At 43.0% G+C, this 18,249-nt stretch overlaps 1 protein-coding gene across 1 annotated transcript; it reads left to right on the forward strand.

Annotated features, from left to right (window-relative positions):
* Window positions 1–11,373: 11,373 nt before the first annotated feature.
* On the forward strand, window positions 11,374–17,557 carry EPCAM (epithelial cell adhesion molecule). Its single transcript, XM_072858454.1, has 9 exons — window positions 11,374–11,897; window positions 12,400–12,504; window positions 13,125–13,365; window positions 13,664–13,729; window positions 14,972–15,035; window positions 15,420–15,521; window positions 15,690–15,884; window positions 16,304–16,345; window positions 17,040–17,557. The coding sequence occupies exons 1-9, from the start codon at window positions 11,834–11,836 to the stop codon at window positions 17,079–17,081; spliced, it is 921 nt and encodes a 306-aa protein (XP_072714555.1). The 5' UTR covers window positions 11,374–11,833; the 3' UTR covers window positions 17,082–17,557.
* The last annotated feature ends 692 nt before the right edge of the window (window positions 17,558–18,249 follow it).

The raw sequence follows: 18,249 nt of genomic DNA on the forward strand, positions 1-18,249 counted from the left end.
GCCACGCAGCTCGAGATGGCACCTCTCGCAGCCAATCGGAACGCGCGAGGCAGCCGCCTCAGCCAATTGGACGGCGGGGTATTCTTACCTCCCCACCCTCCTCCTGCCGCATGGGGGCGCTGGTCTGCGCGGCTCCCGCGGAGCCCGCCCCGGGCCCGCCAGCCAATCAGAGAAGGGCACGGCTGTTGCTAGGCGGGCGGGCAGGTGGGCGCGGGCCGGGCGGCCAGCGGCTGCCGGGGCGGGCAGGAGGGAGCGGGTTAGCGCTGCTGCCTGCCGCCGCCGCCGCCGCCGCCGCCTTAGTCACCGGGAGAAGCCGGGAAGGCGCGCCCTAAGGGTGCGCAAAGTGTGGCACGCTGACTTCATGGGTCTAGAAAGCTCCAAGCTAATGTCGTAGCTCCGTGCGATGGCGCGACCCTCGTCAGTGCCCACAGAGGGCCGGGCCGCGCGGCGCGACGGCGCCTCACGGCTTCGCTTTCCCACGCAAGAGGAGGTGAGCCCCGAAACCGGCGCGTCCGGTCGCTCTGGGTGCGTCGACACCGGGACCCGTCTCCTTTCCACGGTGCCGCTTCGCCCTCGCGTCCCGAGGGAGCGTTTGGAGTGAGCAGGTCCGCTGCCGCGGCCTTGGCGCTGCCGGCACGGCCTGAGGGGAGAAAAGGGAGAGCGCGGGGCGAGGCGGCTGCCCGCCCGCGGCGAAGCGTCCCTCTTCTGCAGCCCGGCGTTCGCGGCCGTTGCTCTTTAGTCTGCCATAAACTATTCTGAAGCTTGACTTTAATCTCTCAGCTGCCCAGCAACATTGTAAAAGCTTCCTTCAAACATCTCCCCGGGATGATAAACACCTCCCCAGGAGACAGGACACGAGGGAGAAGGCATACCTAACTTTGAAGATCATTAAAAATCCAGGTGCAATATACCCTGCTGTTACTTTTCCACAGAAGCAATTAATGCTTGTAGTATTGTGCAATTAGTCTAAGGCAGGCTATTGAAATGTAATAACAAGAATGAAAAACTCCCTTCGCTAGTAAGATTCAGTGTGAAATCTTACTGTTGTCTTTTGTTGTAAGAGCTAAAGATTTATTCTAGGACGATGGCAAGAAATACATCCAATTTCATTGTTTCCCCCTGTACAGGCCAATTGAAGTATAACTGGTCTCATTTGCTACGGTAATGAGAAGAGAGGCCTTTTTACTCCTTCCTCATCTTTTATTAATAATTTGCTAGATATCTTTATTTAGGTGCTCTGAGTTAGTGAGCACGTTCAGGGAAAGGTCATAGCAAGTTTCTGATCATGTACTCTAGAGAGAGTAAAAACATACCAAGTGGTAAATGTACAAACTAACATAATCTCTGTATGGAATAGGCTGAAATCAGGAAACTTGGCAGCGGGGCGGAGATAATACCAAATACATCAGTTGGGCAAAAGTCTGTTTGAGGGTCTCTCTTCATATACATGTGTTCAGGTTGAGTTACCCTGCATTAAATTGTTCTTTATTTTTGCATAATACTTTTTGTCTAAGGAACTCAAAGCGCTCTTCAATTAATTACCATTCACTTGATAACTGTGGAGAACAAAGAAAGGATAAGTTACAGAAACTTCCATATAACCATCTAAACCATTCAGACTAGGAAACAAGCTTCTGTCTTTTTTTTTCCCTACTGCAAAACATAAAACTGCAATGATAACTGTGAAGTACGTGCATTCTTATTCTTTACATCTTCACATTTGTATTCCTTGGCTTATCAGTAAAAAGTGGCTAACAACGTAGATCTTTATCCACACAGAGCTTTCCAGGGTTTGTATGTTTGTTTTCCTGTAGCTCTCCCCTTTCTAAAATTTTTTTTGAGCTGGTGGTTCTACAACAAAATATTAAAAGATTAATTTATTTTTCTTCTTTTCACTCTCAAAGATCTGTTACAATCAAGTTATTCAACAGGTATTGTGACTCTCTAACCCCTGCTGTACTGTCCCCTACCTCCCAGGGCTCTGCTCTGATACAGACCAACTGCGTAACCTTGGCTCAGACTCTGAGGAAACCTAAGTTGTGAGAAAAAGCTGTGAGAAAGTCTGCAACTTTACCTTTTTTTCCTTGCAGGACTCTACAGACTGAGGTAGGATTGTTGAGATGGGGATGACTCAAGGATTCAACTTGGAAACGTCATGAAAAAACATCAGCGTGGAAAGGTTGATGTCTGAACACAGCGACAATAAGGAAACAGAACTTTACCTGACTCTAAATCCTCTGCGTGATATAGTGGACTTAACTGGTTCTCAACTTTGCATATTATTAACGGCAGTTTTTAGAAGGTTGAACAATTCCCTCAAGAATATCTGGAAGAATGTACTTTTCTGATTTCCAGGTAGCTCGCTGGACATTAGGGGGCACTGTTTCACCACAAGGAATTTAAACCAAGACAATGTGGCATTTGTCTAGGCTAGTACACTGGATTTCATGTTGTACTTAATTCCTAATCCTTCCTATAGGTGGACGTTAAATCGATTTAGCTACTCTTCATCTGTATATGTTATAACAGTTTGAATTGATTTTTAAAATATACATAAATATCTATTAAATATTTTAATATATAAAAATATATATATTAAAATATATATTAAAAGGGTTTGAAAGACCTGGGATTCTTACATAATCTTATTTTAAAAAAAAAAATTCCGCAAATGCACTGGAACTCAATTATATGAGATATATAATTACATAGGTACCCAGTAGCTGGTCCAAAAAGGCAGCTGCAGAGCAGTTTGCTTCCTTTAAATGAAAAAAAGGACTTAAAATTTTTCAGTGACTGAGTTGTTTACAGATAGATTAAGAAGCATCACTGAAGAAAAACACAGGGCTAGTATTTTAATAAATTATATTTAGGATATACATATTTTATTTTTTTTAAATCTTTTAATATTTGTGAGGTAGGAAAACAAATGCCTTTGGCCTCTGATATCCTTTCCAGTGAACTTTTTTTTGGTTGTTTAAGAAAGATAAATTACTACAGGAAGAAAACCTGGTATTTCCTTTCAAACAAAGTAATGAAAAAGAACCATTGGTTCTTTTAAATATAGATCATTGTTCATAATAAAATAGGTATTTCTCAATTACAGACTTTTCCTACATATTGCAGAGTGTGACTAGGAAAAAAAAAAGTCTCTCTTCCCTGTAGAGACGACTCCTGACCTTGTCAGGGGGAAGCCAGCCTCTCAATCAAATATGTTCTAGATTAAATGCACACAGGCTGAGAGCTCGATTCCTACAGACTGTAACGAAACTGAAACATTCATCTAAAAAGCAAACTCCGGACATGCGGTTAACACTTTCAGAATAAAGGATGTAGCAAGTCACACAAGTTTCAGTAAATTAAAAAGGAACAGATAAACCACCTGAACCCACATCTATCACCAGAAACCTGTTTTTTACGTGGGAAGAGAGAGTAAGGATTTAGACGAGTTGTGTGAATCAAATCATTACAGCATCATGGTGCCTGGGCTAGGACTAAGCATAACAGACTGAATATGGCTTACCTGTTTGCTACTTGATGTAACAAGTAAGGATACTGGAAAGGTGCCTTACAGCTAAATCCTTGCTTTTGACAAATGTTAGAGTATGATTAGAACTACAAATGGTCCGGTGCCACTTAAGTATATGTCACTGATGCATAAATGGACAGGGAAATTATTTTCAGCTTTGTTTACTTGAAAAGAACTTCTAAGCATACAGCAGGGTTTTCTAATACTGAAGTCCCAGAACAGCTGTAGTTATCCTCAGGTACTGAGAAATTCAGGCACTAGAAGAAAATAATCATTTGGAAATTATGTAGTGAACAAGAAGTGTACTGACTGGACTAATACAGCAAATGGTAAAGGAATGCGAAGGCTACCAGCAAACACAGTGCATGTTTAAACATGCTTCTGCTGCATACTTCAAAACAGCCAAGTACTCTGCAGCAGAAAATCTACATAAAGTACTGGGGGCATAAGTTTGAACTTGCTGTTCATTTCTACTGTAAATAGACTGATACATCCTGTATGAACTTAACTAATTCAAAGCAGACAGTGGAAGCCTTTAAGATTTATTTTTAAGGATTGGCACTTCTGCGCTGGTTGTAAATGAAATGAAGTAGTCTTATCTGAAGAGTTCCAATTATTTTGTCAAAATAAACAGATGAGATAGACTACATTAGATCTTCACCATCACGTCACAAAACGGCAAGTGATGAAAGATGTATCTCTCAACATCAGTAACTCAAAACTCTGAGTGCATATTTTACATTAAAGGAAAAGGAGATGAACTGTACAGTACTCCTTTAGGTGTTTTTTTGAACCTTCTGACGTCACCCGCCATATTCTAACTTTTTAAAGCCACTGTGATCGTATTTTGCATTGGTGAGTATTTAATAACCACAGTTATTCGTTACCCAGTTATGCCCATGCTGTTTCTTCATACTGCATTGTGCAAAGAGCACTAATAAGCAGGAATCCTCTATACCACCATGACCCTGGAGCCATTTGTTTCAGCTGCCAAGAGCACCAGGCTTCCCAAGACACAGGTGCAGGAGCAAGGAGCAGGTGTGCGTTGGCCATGCCCAGGGCACTGCTGGTGTACTGCGCGTGCGCTGAGGGACTGGATTGCCTACATTCGCACTGAAAAATGCAAACTCGGCTTGTATTTTTCTCCTCTTTCCTCTCAGAAACAACTAGCAAACCCTAGACTTCAAAAATCCTCGTGATGAAAATGTAGCTGAACCAATAAAACTTAAAGAATTTTACTTAAAAAAATCATTGTTATAAAATCACATTAGCTGAAAATATTCCATTCACATCTAGTGAATTACACACATGCATAGTCTCACTGATGTAATGCGTATCTACACATTAGTACACAAAACCACAAAAGATCTAAGCAACTTATTATGCAGGAAATATATATATCTATCTTTTTATCTAGGGAGATGAAAAGTAGAAAAACTTTGGTGCTTTCAAAATAACATCCTAATTCTTTTCCTGAAGGCAAGTTCAGCGTTTCTTAAATAATACCTGTTGGAGTGGATGAAGAATAGGTGGGAGCCTTCAAACTCTTAGCTAGCCGGCTTACGATTCTATAACTGGTAACGTATAAATTGCATCAAATCTTACTCATCTCATTTTCCAATTCCAAAGTTTAGATTTACTTCTCAGTTTACTGGTCACATAACTCAGATCACAAACTCTTTCAAACACAGGGTATCTATTTATTCTCTGTTTTTACACTGTTGAACACAATTGAATCTTTGTCCACGACCACAGCCCCTGTAATACGAAACAATAGCAGTAATTAAGACAGGACAATTTCTCTATTGTCAAGAGCCTTATTTTGATGGCATGGCATTCAGAAGACTCGCCTCATGAAAGGATTAATCAAGAGCAATGTAGCTATAATTTCTGAAGTAAGGGAAAATTATTTTCATATGCAAATAAGTTTGGCTCCAATCCCCTCTTGTACTGCTAAGAAAGGAGCAGCATCAAGTTCAATAGTGGGAAGGCAGAACTTCAGGGACAGCCCTTTGGAGACTAAAAACAGACAAGTTAAAATGTGAGCTGGAAAGAGTGGAAATTTTTTTTTTCCACTACCATCCAATGGTCCAGGCTCCACACAGTTAAATTAGAGTTGCCACAGTTTGTTAAACATTGAACGCCCCGCCCAAGAAGCAATGGGCTCTATAATTATTCCACAGCAGGTCAAAAAGCTTTCTTGTTTCTCTGAGTTCAGTAATCACAAGTTGTAAAAGTTCTCTCAGTCAGAGGTTGAAGCAATAAAATGACTAGTACAAGGGCTGTAAATTAAAGTGCAAAGAGAAACAGATGAACTTTGGTAACAGCTATTGCTAAGTGAAAAAATAAGGGAAACGCCATGAACTAGGAAAATACTTGCAACACGAAAGCAATTTATTTCAGCAAGGAAAAAAAAAAAGGCATTCTGTGAGCTATGGAACACCTAGCTCTCTTAACCCCACTCTCTGCTGTCCGTTGTGTTACACTAAATGGTGTTTGTGGGATGTGATTTTTCTGCTCAGCTCATGGGTGTATTTATTCACCTTTGCTTGGGGTATGACTACACACGCAAGTCAGAGTGAGGTAAGAGCGGGTGGGGATTTCCAGCATGTTAGCTGCTCTGTGGGAACTGCCTCTGTGCATGCTGTTTACATAGAGGAGTGAACATCTTCTGCTTACTGCTGGGTACAGCTGTATCCATAGGTTGTTACTGTGGGTTACCTGACATACTGTAAATCCACACCCTAGCTTGCCTTGTATTGACCTGTATATATAGACAAGTCCGACACAAGCAAATTCAATGGCAGACACCTCCAAGTTGTGAGGAAAGTACTTAATGTGCCTTCTGATAACACCATACTGAGAGACAGCACAACTATCTGTCTGTATAACCATCTGCTTTGGTTCTGCCTACAGCGCAGAGATGTTGTCATGCGATAAAACATGTTAAAAACTATTTAGGACTCTCTCAAACAGTTTTTAACAAGTGTTTTGACAAAGTTCCATCTGTATCTTCTTTCACAGAGAATGGCTAAAAGGGCAAAAAAAAAGTATCTTAGATGCCAGAATTGAAACAATTTTGGTGTAAACGGAGCTTCTCTTACTACAACTTGCGATCTCATGTTTTCCTCTGAGCTCTTTCCAAACCATACTAAACCAGTGAGTGTTCTGAGGGATTGAGCACAGTATGAAATTAATACGCTTGCCTCTCTGCTACAAAGTAGTCTGGATGAAGAGTTATTAAGTTTTTTACATCTAATGCTGCGCATTTTAAGCAGCTTTGAATGCTGACAATAGATGTTCTAAAAAGTGCTGTAGGTATAAGAGCCATGGAGATGTATTTTCAGGTAAGTACAGACGAGGATGACAAGCCTGTTACTGACCCCACCCACTGGAGTTAAGACTAAGCCCTGGCAGAGAGGTGAGGATACCACAATATGAGACAGGTTGGTTTCTATAATCCTCAAAGATGCAAATAGAACATACATTAATTGCATGAGCACTTCTCTCCTGTGGCTACACCCTGTCTAGTTTTATGAACCTCTGAACCAACAGCCCTTTACCTCTTAGTAGATACTCTTACTTTCAGTCAAAGGTCTCCAGCCTGACAGAGAACCAAGCTGTGAGCTTCTGAAGCTGAGGACAGCTTTATGAGCATTGCCACTGCCTCTGAACTAATTTCCACCTCCAGTGTGCATGACCATGCAAAATACACAAATGCAGTTGTGTTTATAAACTGTGTTATTATTCAAGGAAAAAAAAAGTCATGATCTAGAAACAGGTCAAAAATAAACAAAACGTGTAAACTAGCTTTTTTACAGTGTTCAGTAGTTAGTCACTCAGTCTAGCAGAAAGACACAATTGGTCATTTGTTTTCTTATTGGCTCTATATTTGACCAGCTCCATATGGCCAAAACATTTAAGCTCTCCATGACTCCAAATGTTCTCATTATTCAAATCAAGGTAATAATACTTACCTGTTATGTAGTGGTTTTCAAACCTGCAGGAAGACTAAAATACGCAAAGTACCAGTTTTATTGCAGTTCTTTGAGCAGCAGCATACATTGGTTTGTGAAGGCATGGAATCTTCAGAAACACATCACGGACAAGATACTCTATATAATTTTTCAAGATTGTCCTCTTCTTACAGTCCTTTCAAGGCTTCATTCTATGCAGATGGTATAGTCTGCAAAAAAAGTTGAACACAAAAATTCTAAAACTGTACTAATAAAACGTTCCTGAGCAAGTCTAAAATACAGATAATGTATATAGCAATGTCTACCATCCAAAAAAACTGTTGGCACTTTTGAGCATAAGACTGTTTCTGGTTGTTTCTAACTTTGTCAGCCTTAACCAGTTAAAAGTCATAATGAATTTTCAAAAGTCATTAATTTTGTTGGAAAAACACTAGTAAGACTATGTTTTGCAATCTGGTCTAATACATGGCCTATTTTCTAGGGACAAGACTTTGGTTATCTTCAGAAGGGTACACCCAAAACCAATCAGGTTTGCAGCCTCTGAAGAACCTCAGTCAGAGCTAGATTGACAAATATTCCAGTGGCACTGATCGCGCTCTCTCCACTCATCTCTCTGATCTGCTGACCACAGTGCATGTCACAGCCCCACCTTGCATTGTTTCCTGATACTTCAGTGAGGAGTGACTCATACATCCTTACAACTTTCCCTGAAAGCAGATTTTGTCCTTTTTCTGTGCCTGGGGAGTATCACAAGCCCACTTACCCAATTTCTAGGGAAGACCTGGAAATGACCTCGTAAAGACGTAGGCCAGATCCCAGTATCGCAATAATTCTTACTGACTTCAGAAAGAGCTGGATTTATCTCCTCAGATCCGATCCACAGTTCACTGAAGTCAACAGAAAATCTCCTGCTGGCGTCAGAGGCTGTTGAATACTTTAGCAAACTGAACCTTATTCTCCAAACAGATCTGGAGCAGATGTAAATTACAGAGCAAAAGTTGAAAAATACATGAGTCTTCCAAATTGAAGTTTACATATTCTCTAGGGCTTGGTGATCAAAACATTTTTTTTTCTTTTTGCTGCATGATAGAGCCAGTAATGTGCTCGTAGCATGTAAATTATAATTTGTCTGAGCTGTAATTATGCTTTAATAAGTGCAAACCACAACTAGCCTAAACTGCACTGCCTAATCAGCATTCAGCTCTTTGATAAGAGGAGGTATCTCCAACAGTTGATAAAATTATCCTGTTTATAACCAATAAGCAAGGCCTTACCTTTAGAGCTGCACACTGAGGAAAGTTAATATAGAATAGCCATTGAATAAGGTCACGTATTCCAGCACAAAGAGTTACATATCACAAAAAGTACAAAAGAGACACTGCCTTCCAACCCCCGGACACCAAGGTATCTGTGTGATGAAGCTACTTCGATATCTGGGCCCTTTTATCTTTTTAACCATATGCCTGCTCCACTGGCTTTGATTCAATGGAGAAGTTTCCCTCAAAATAATCTGGAAAGAGGTTAAGATTAATGCTGTTGTGAATGGTCCCTCATTGCCATTGCTTTGCTGGAGAATGACATTGTGTAGAGCAACTCTCTCTGCTTCTGAAATACTGAGCGACATTTAAACAAGAATGTCTTCAGATTTGAAAACCTGGGGAAATTATAGGTAATGAGCTCTTTATTAGCTCCTGCAAATTGGAGCCAAATTAAATGCTATACTACAAAAAGCAACATGATGCATCTATCTTTCCACCACAGTTATGGTATGGCTTTCTATAGATGATAACTAATAGTTCAGGGAAAACACAACATGTCATAGTAAAAACCCAGAACACACTGTAACAGGCTCCTTTAGTCCACAAAAATATGCTAAGACCATTCAGCCCTTAGACACTAAAGGTTATGGCTATTTTTTGTATACTGACAGCAAAGACCCATCTGGTATTTGGAGGTTGTTGAAGAAACAGTGCTACTTTCAGTAGTAGGCACTGTGAGGTTTCAAGACTGCAGACTAAGGCTTGGATTTTTAAAACTAGGCACAGAGGTTTACCTACACAGAACAAGGGCCAGGAGAACAATGAGGATTAGCATGTACCCAGCCTGTTCTGTTCTTCTACATTTACATATTTAAAAAAAAAAAAAAAGGCAAAAGCCTATCATAAAATTTACTGTTCCTTATTATCAAGGCTTACGTAGTTCAGCTTGGCAATTTGGTAAGAACAGGGTAACTCTTCTCATATTGAACAAACTGGTACATTTACACAGAAAATGAGCTTTACAGTAAGGCAGACATTTCTGAGACTATTGATCCTGCTCATCTTTCTAAAGACTGCCATTATTTGACAGCAGCAATGCAAGAAGTCCATATCTGAGACTTTAAAGTCTTCCCAGGTTTTCACATTGCTCAGATCATGCTCTTACTTTGAGTCTTTGACAAGTGTGTCAGAAGAGTATTAAGAAGCCACACAAAACTGCAAGAATCAAGATAAACGCTGCAAAAGTCTAATGTGGGCTGTACCAGGAGCAGACCCAAAAAAAAGTCATTTAACTCGGACCCATCTGAGACAGCACCTTCCTGATAGCAGGGCACTGTAGACAACAGTAAATACAGAACAAATGATACAACGCAAACACAGCTGCACACAGAGACAAAACCACAAAGAGCTAACCTGCACTTAAAATTTCAGAACGTGCAAAGGTTTCAAACAGTTTCATTAACTGACGTCCACATATACAAAAGCAGCAACAAGTTTTTATTGTACATTGTTCACAACGTGAACACTGGTAAGAGGAAGTTTCAGGTCTTTGGAAACACTGTTGATTTCTCGTAAATGCAGGAACAGACTTAGAGGGACGTCATTCTGGTTTTCTCTACTAAAATAACTTGTTTTTCTAGGACACTAATGTATCTTTCAGAAAGATCTATGCATATTTTTAACTGGATTAATAAACTCAAAAAAAGCTTCAGAAAATATTTTCGATGGGCCATACCTATCTTTTGTCTTCTGTTTTGGCATTGCTTTTATACTTTGGAAAGCCATTTTAAAACCTGCAGCAGACTTCCCTGTGTTTCCTCCTCGGCAGCCTGGCAGGGCTCTGGCACTACCTACCATTTTGTAGGTTCCCACAAAGCTCTGCTGCTCAGAGACAAAGCACCAAAGACGACATTTTTCTGAACAAGGAAGCATGGATACTGCAGCACCAGAAGTTACTCCCTTCAGAGCAGTCCTAAGGTAGAGTGACCTACTGTGTATTTTAGAAAAGGGAAAAAAAAAAACAACAAACCAAACAGCAGCAATATCCTTAAGAAATATTCTATACAGATATGTGTTCTGTATTTTCTTAAGTTAACTGAGGGATTATCAGGATTTATTTTAAACGCTAAATCCTCATGGAGTAGTTCAAAGGGCACCACTGGATGTGAACAAAACTAACTATAAAGTGTGAATATTTATTACTGGCTCTCAGCTTGCTGAGAACGAACTGCGGGAGTGATCCGTGGCCGCTTGCCTGCAGAGGGGAGAGAAAACACCCCCTGCCTCTCCCCTGAGGGAAAGGGCCCGGCGGCCACAAGGCCAGGGCAGAGACCTCGGGGCCGGTCACGCCCGGGGCTGCCGGCGGGGGAGGCTTTCCCGCGGCCCCAGCCCTCTGAATGTCACCGGCGGGAGCGGGAAGCCCCGAGCCGGGAGAGAAGCTGGTTTTGCCCCCCCGCCCCAGGACCGTGTGTCACCGTGCGGGGCGGCCTCCCCACCCCGCAAAGCAAACACGCCCGGGAGCTGCCCCCGATGACTAACAGTTTCTCCTCGACGGCGGCAGCGGCCGCCCCTCGGCTCCCCGGCGACGCCCTCTCCTCCCCGCGACAGCCCCCTCCCGCCGCCCCTCCAGCGCGGGCGGGGCGGTTTCACAGCCGCCTTACCGGGGTCGACCACACCTCAGAGCGCCCCTTCCCGCCACCTGCCACCCGCCCCAGGCCGCTGCTCCCCCTCCCCAGCCCTGCGGAAGAGACTGCATTTGGGCCGGGAGGGGAGCGGGGACCCGCCCTGCCCCATCCAGTTTCGCCCAGGTGCGGGGGGAGGGGGCGGCCGTTTAACTGCGCGCCCGGCTGGCCCGGGAGGAGGAGCTGCCGTCACCGCCCTGTGCGCGTCCCAGGTGTAACCGGAGCCGGGAGGGTGCGGCGCAGCCGCCGCCGCCGCCACCACCACCTGCGGAACCTGTCGGGCAGCTCACATCGGTTCGTCGCCGCGCACGCACTGCTCCGTCTCCTCCGGCCGCGCTTCAGAGGACTTTTTCCCGGCCCCTCCGCGCCCCGCCGCCGGCCCCAGCCATGAAGCCGCTCTACGGGGCTGCGCTCCTACTGCTGCTCTGCGTCCCCTGTTCCCCGCAGAACCGTGAGTGCCCGTACCGCTCTGTCTGCACCGCACTCCCTCCTTCCCCCCCCGCCCTGTGACCCCGTCCTGCGGCCCCTCTCCCCCTCCGCCGCCCGCGGAGCCGCCCCGGTGGGCGTCCAGGTGGGCGCCCAGGTCCGCGCGGCGCCACAAAATGGCGCCCCCTCTCCGCCGAGGGCGCGGGGCCGCCCTGCGGGCGGGAAGGTGAGGAGGGGGCAGGGGCTCTCGGCCTCCGCGTCCCTTTGTCCCCGGCCCCAGGGGCCCGGCAGCCCGCGGGAAGGGCCCTCGGGGAGCGCGAGCGTCGCGAAGGACGTTATCGCCCTTCTCTAGGGAAGGGCGGGTGGCGAGGTGGGAAGCGGCGGGTGCTCCACGCCCGGCCGGCTCCGTCCGGTGAGGGGCGGCTTTGTCTCTCCTCCCCGTCCGTGGAGCAGCAGGTAGCGGTGCCCCGGGGTGCCCGGCTACCTGCCCGGGGGCTACCGCGCTCACAGCCGTGCTTCTCTTCCAGCGTGCATCTGCGAGAAGAACAAGCGTGTCAGCCACTGCAGGCAGGTCGACGGCGTCTGCTTGTGCGACTCGCTTGGCTCCGCCGTGCCTGTGAACTGCAGCACTTGTGAGTAAAGCACGCGTGTCGGCTGCCGCTTGGCCTGGGTGTGCTCTCTGGTACGGGGCGGGAAGGAAGAGTGCCAACTAAACTCAAGGGAATATGTGAAAATGACCATTGAGTTCCCGGCAAGTAATGGTAGTAAGGAAGGAAAGCTTTTTCCTGGCCTTCCAGATCAACTGGCGATGGAAGATAAGCGTTCAGGATTCTTCCTGTGTAACTTATGTGGATGTGCGTACACTTATACTGATCCAGGCTCCCTCATCCTCCTTAATATTCGGTCTCTAATGGCAAGGGTTTCTCAAAGGTTAATTATTAGCTTCTTTCTAAGCACGTATCATGACCTTCCCTACAAATCCAGAGGTGAAAGAGCCTTGTCTCAGGACCTTACTCTTGGTTTGAGCTCAGCTAAGCTGTAAATGATCCTCTGGCTGAACTTCTTAGGCGTTTGGCTTCAGAAGCTGATGTACTGCAGTTGTGTTGACTTTCTGCACCACCTACGTGTTAGGCACCTGCTCTTCCTTGTAATGGCTTTAAATCTGGTTGCTTCTGATGTAACCTTGTGTTTTTACAGACTAAGAGCTCTGTTTTGAACGTGCTGCATAATGTGACTTTCTGGATATTTTTAGTGACTTCAAAATGCCTGTTGATGAAGGCAGAGATGACAGGCTCAAAATCAGGTCGTCGTGAGAAACCAAAGGATGCATTTGAAGATACTGATGGCCTTTATGATCCTGAGTGTGAAAATACTGGTGTTTTCAAGGCGAAGCAGTGCAACGGAACCACCTGTTGGTGTGTGAACTCTGCTGGTGTTAGAAGAACTGACAAACATGATGCAGACTTGAAGTGCAGTCATTTAGTCAGAACGACGTAAGTCTTTTAACAGGGTGTGGTGGGACAGGAAAATATTCCTGTATTAGGTTCTGCACTGTAGAGGATTTACCTGTATGAATGATGCGCTGGGGACGAATGAAGATGGAGCAATAAACACTTGACTACTGCTTTTTTTTTTCCCTTCAGAAACGAGACATTGAAGGGTTTTGGGAGGGGGCTTTCTCTGTTTTTCTCTCATTGCTCTGTTTTTTTCCCCTGGGGTTAGTTTTTTTTAGTATGTGTTGTTATATGCGCATGCTTTAAGAATATTCATTGTACTTGTTTATTACTTCAGGTGGATCATCATTGAAATGAAACATGCTGAGATAAATGCTCCTCTGAATGCTGAATCTTTAAAGAAGTAAGTGGTGATAGTAAGATGTCATGGCAATGTCTGCATGCACTACTAGATATCTAGTGTATTTCTTAACAGTTGTTTAAAAGCATTGTCAAACCTGTGAACTCATTTGCAAGACATCTTAGAAGTGACCTACAGATTCTTCACAGGATTGCTTTAATTTTTATTGGAAATAAATTAACTGCTAATGAGATTCACTTCATTTAAAATTGATTGCTACTTTATCAAGTCAATATACTGAAGGAAATGGAAGGTAATAAGGTGAAACTGCCCAAAAAGTAAACTGACAAAGATGGCTGAGGGCCTGCATAGCAGCAGCAGGAGAAAAAAAAACAGTTTAGCTATATTTTGGCTAAAATAAAATCCTACTTCTCTCTGTCAGAGGTTATATAGCCAGAAAAATGTGCTTGTAGCTATTAGATTTCTTTTTCCCACTGGAACAAAAGCTGCTACTCTCTAGCTCCTCTTCTGAACTCTCAAAACTTTTCAAACGCTTCTCTAACGCTGCACTAATGTATATGTTTTATTTTTCAGTAAGTCCATCTTCACTGTTAGGAATTAACAGAGCTGTAGTATAATTTAATTACGAGAGTGTACTGGGTTTGGTTGGGATGGAGTTAATTTTCTTGGTAGCAGTCGGTGTGGTGCTGTGTTTTAGACTGGTGACCGGAAGAGAGTTGATAAGTCACCAGTGTTTTAGCTGTTGCTGAACAGTGCTTACGTAGTGTTGAGGCCTTCTCAGACTCTCACTCTGCCTGTCCCAGTGAGTAGGTTTGTGGTGGGCAAGAGGTTGGGAAGGGGACACAGCAGAGATGGCTGACCCGAATTGACCAAAGAGATATCCCATGTTGCATAATGTCATGCTCGGCAATAAATCTGGGGGGAAGTTTTTCCCAAGTAGCCATTGCTCAGAGATTGGCTGGGCATTGATCTGCTAGTGGTGAGTGATTGCTTTTGCATCACTTGGGGTTTTTTATTTCCCACACTCAACCCTTTCACTTATTAGACTGCCTTTATGTTGACCCATGAGGGTTTTTTCCTTGTTTTTGCCCTTCTGATTCTCTTCCCAATCCTGCTAGGGGGAAGTGAGTGAGAGACTAGGCGAGGGTTTAGCTGCCAGCTGGGGTCAACTCCCCACAGAGAGACTGCAGGAAAAAACACAATTACACTAGTCTTCCCGGCTTCTGAAAATACATGTGTAAAATGGTACTGTTTTTAACAGTTGTGGCTTTAATAACCTTACAGGTTCTTCATGGATACAATTACCAGTCGTTACATGCTGGATGGACGCTATATAAGTAGTGTTGTGGTAAGAGGCACAAAATTTTTAGTAAAATATCAGAATTTTATTTTGTTTTGAATAACTTTGAAAACTCTTGTTTGACTAATGCAGTACAGCATGAGTTTTATTAGCTCTCAAAATTGTGATGCTTATTGAGCAGCTAGAAAATAGCTGTATCTAAACTGAAATACTGAGAAATTACATATTGCTCTCCTCAGTCTGTAGATGAAATCTTACTTTGCTTCACTAAAGTGGAAATTGAATCATACTGTAAACAATTAGCTTGAGAACAAGTACCATAAACTTGATTCAGGATGCGAGTTCACAAGTTGGATCATAATATTTTGCTGTGTATTTGATAGTTGGATTTAAACTAGCCCCTTCTTAATACCATACTGGGTTTTTTTGCAGTATGAAAAACCTTACATTACTATTGATTTGAAGCAAAATTCCTCAGACAAATCTTCTGGAGATGTGGATATAGCTGATGTGGCCTACTACTTTGAAAAAGATGTAAGTGTGTCATGGATAAAGTCTGCCAAAGACTAGATGGGTATATTGCATTGCGTTCAGTAGTCTTGACTGTGTACTGGCTAAAGCAAGATGAATTATTGCAGTGCCTAGATGAATGCCTATTACAATGTGAACTAGCAAGTCTCTTTTTTTCCTATCTGTTCTTAGGTAAAAGGTGACTCCATCTTTCATAATAACAGACTAAATGTCAGCATTGATAATGAAGTGCTGCATTTGGAGAAGACAGTGGTCTACTACGTTGATGAAATAGCACCAGAGTTTTCCATGAAGTCTCTGACTCCTGGCCTCATTGCTGTCATTGTAGTAGTAATACTAGCGATAGTTGCTGGAATTGTTGTTCTGGTAAGTTCTAACAAAGCTGCCAAGCAGAACCGGTAACAGTGTAATTTGGGAAGTAACAATGTGTTGGGGTAATTGAACTCTGATAGAAACACTCTTCCTCTGTAAACTGGCTTCTTTTTTGAGACCTGGGGGGTGGGAAGGAGGTGATGGACTTACCATCACTGTTTCAGGTTACGACTGAAGGGTGATGGGTGGAAAACAAAAGTATTAGGAAAAACTCATTGAGGTGAAGAAAGTACCTGTCTTGCCTCCTGGTTTAAAGTAGTTGAGAATGACAGACAGCATCTCATGTGCCTTGCTTTGGAAGGATGGGGAAGGGACAGCTTCAAGTTTGGAGTTTTAAAGTCACAACCAGATAAAGTTACATGTAAGTCAAGACTTAAAGAAAACTTCACAATTATTCTGTCCTTCTCTTACAGGTCTTCACAAGGAGGAGGAAAGGGAAGTACGTGAAAGCAGAGGTAATTAATTTCTGTTTATGGTGTATGTGTGGGGAGGAGGTTGGCCAGAATCCAGAAACTCCTAAGTTTGCTGTAGGTTAAAAGCTTGCTTTGGGTGCTTCAGGTGTGTTCAAGGAGACAAAGTATTCAAATTCTGTAACTAGTTTTCATTTCTGTGTAGTTGACCGTGTTTGTTTTGCACTAGTTTCAAAAGCAGCTGGTGATCTGCTGCATTTCCCAGGGGTGGGGGGCAGTGCTGACAGCAAGTACTAATTTTACATATCTATAGCATGGGCTATACAATCCACAGGAAATACAGATAGTCTTGTTCTGTCATGAAGACCTTTACTTGAGGTATTTGCATGGCGCTTGCAGTTTCTATTGAAGAGCTACTTTCCAATGGAATAGTAACAAATGGTACCAGTGCATGGTGCTTCACCCCAAGTGTAGAGCCTTTTGTAAAGGATTACAGAGGATGTTGTAGCTAAAGAATAAAGTCTGCTCCCTGCACACACCCCAAAGAGTGCTGTGGGGTTTTAAAATAAATAATAATAAAGCTGCAGTGTTACAGGGGTCTTGGCATGTTTGATTCTGTTAGTGTTACATCAGATCCCTTTGCTAATGAAAATCTGGGTTGTTAAGTCCTATTGACTTCTTGGATCTCATGTTGAGAAGTAGCACAAATGTTGATCTCCCTCTACCTCCTCCTCTCCAGGTAAAGGAAATGAATGAAATGCATAGAGGGCTGAACTCGTAATTAAATCAGCTGAAGACAGAGTAAGATTCAAACAAGAAGACAACAGAAACATTGGAGGCATGGATCTTAACTCTTAAAGATTCCTCCTGAAAGGGAGGCAATTGTGCTCACTTAATGATTGTTAAAACTCTAACAGCCAAGACTGGTAACCATGCTACTACTTTTACTATCTGTTGAGAGTTAAATCTTAAACGCCCCATCTTACTCAAGACAAACTTAACTATTGCTCCCTGATTTTATTTTTTTTATGATGATGAAATGAGTTGACAACTGCTGTTACTAGGGTTTTGGAGCATACATGCTTAAATGGTTATTCTATCCTTGTGGGAAGTTTATTGAAAACAATGATTTTTGTAGCCATGTTGTAACAAGACTGTCTCCTGTATAACTGAACGTGATGTTTTTATGGCTGTTTGTACATATTTGAAGTTGCTGTAACTTTTTTATGACTTGAATTAATAAAACTTTGAAACAGGCTTCTAGTTCTTCTATGTTGAAATGATGATGATCTGCTAAGTTATCGTGCTTACAAATTCAGTGTAATATTTCCTTAAAGCAAGCAACCTCAGTGTAGCTGAAAAATATTCTAAAACTCCAATTAACAAAGTTTGTACTAGCCATCTAATATCTCAATAGCATGATATTTTTTTCTTAAAGCTGTGAAAAGTATGCTTTATCCTATTTTCCACTCTTAATGTGCAAAGGAGTAAAATGATAAAATATGGATTGTTTGTATAAAAAAATAAACATGCTATGAATGTAGCAATTTCAGGAATGCATAGACTGCTCTTTCAAATGCTATGTAAGTATTTATAATAAAACAAGTCTCTAATCTAGAACATCTCTGCTGTAGGGTTGGGGGTGGGTAGCCTTGGCATCTGACTGGATTTAGGGAAGAGCTATTACACCATTACTGTGATTTGCATAGCTACCCCTTGCAAAGCTGTTGCACAGTGAGAATCTCTTTCTGCTGTTGCTACTGTTTACTGTCATGGAGGCTGACCAAACTTGCACAGGCTATCTACATCCCAGAGCTTTTGGACGAAAGAGCTTGCTTCGGTAGTCAGTAATTATGTCATGTATATTGGCTAGCAAGTAAACATGTATAGTCTGTCCAGCATATCTGACTTATAAAGGAAATGCTGTAACTCCTGATGCCAGAGAAATG

Source organism: Ciconia boyciana, chromosome 3 (assembly GCF_034638445.1).
Source record: "Ciconia boyciana chromosome 3, ASM3463844v1, whole genome shotgun sequence".
NCBI classification, from domain to species: Eukaryota; Metazoa; Chordata; class Aves; order Ciconiiformes; family Ciconiidae; genus Ciconia; species Ciconia boyciana.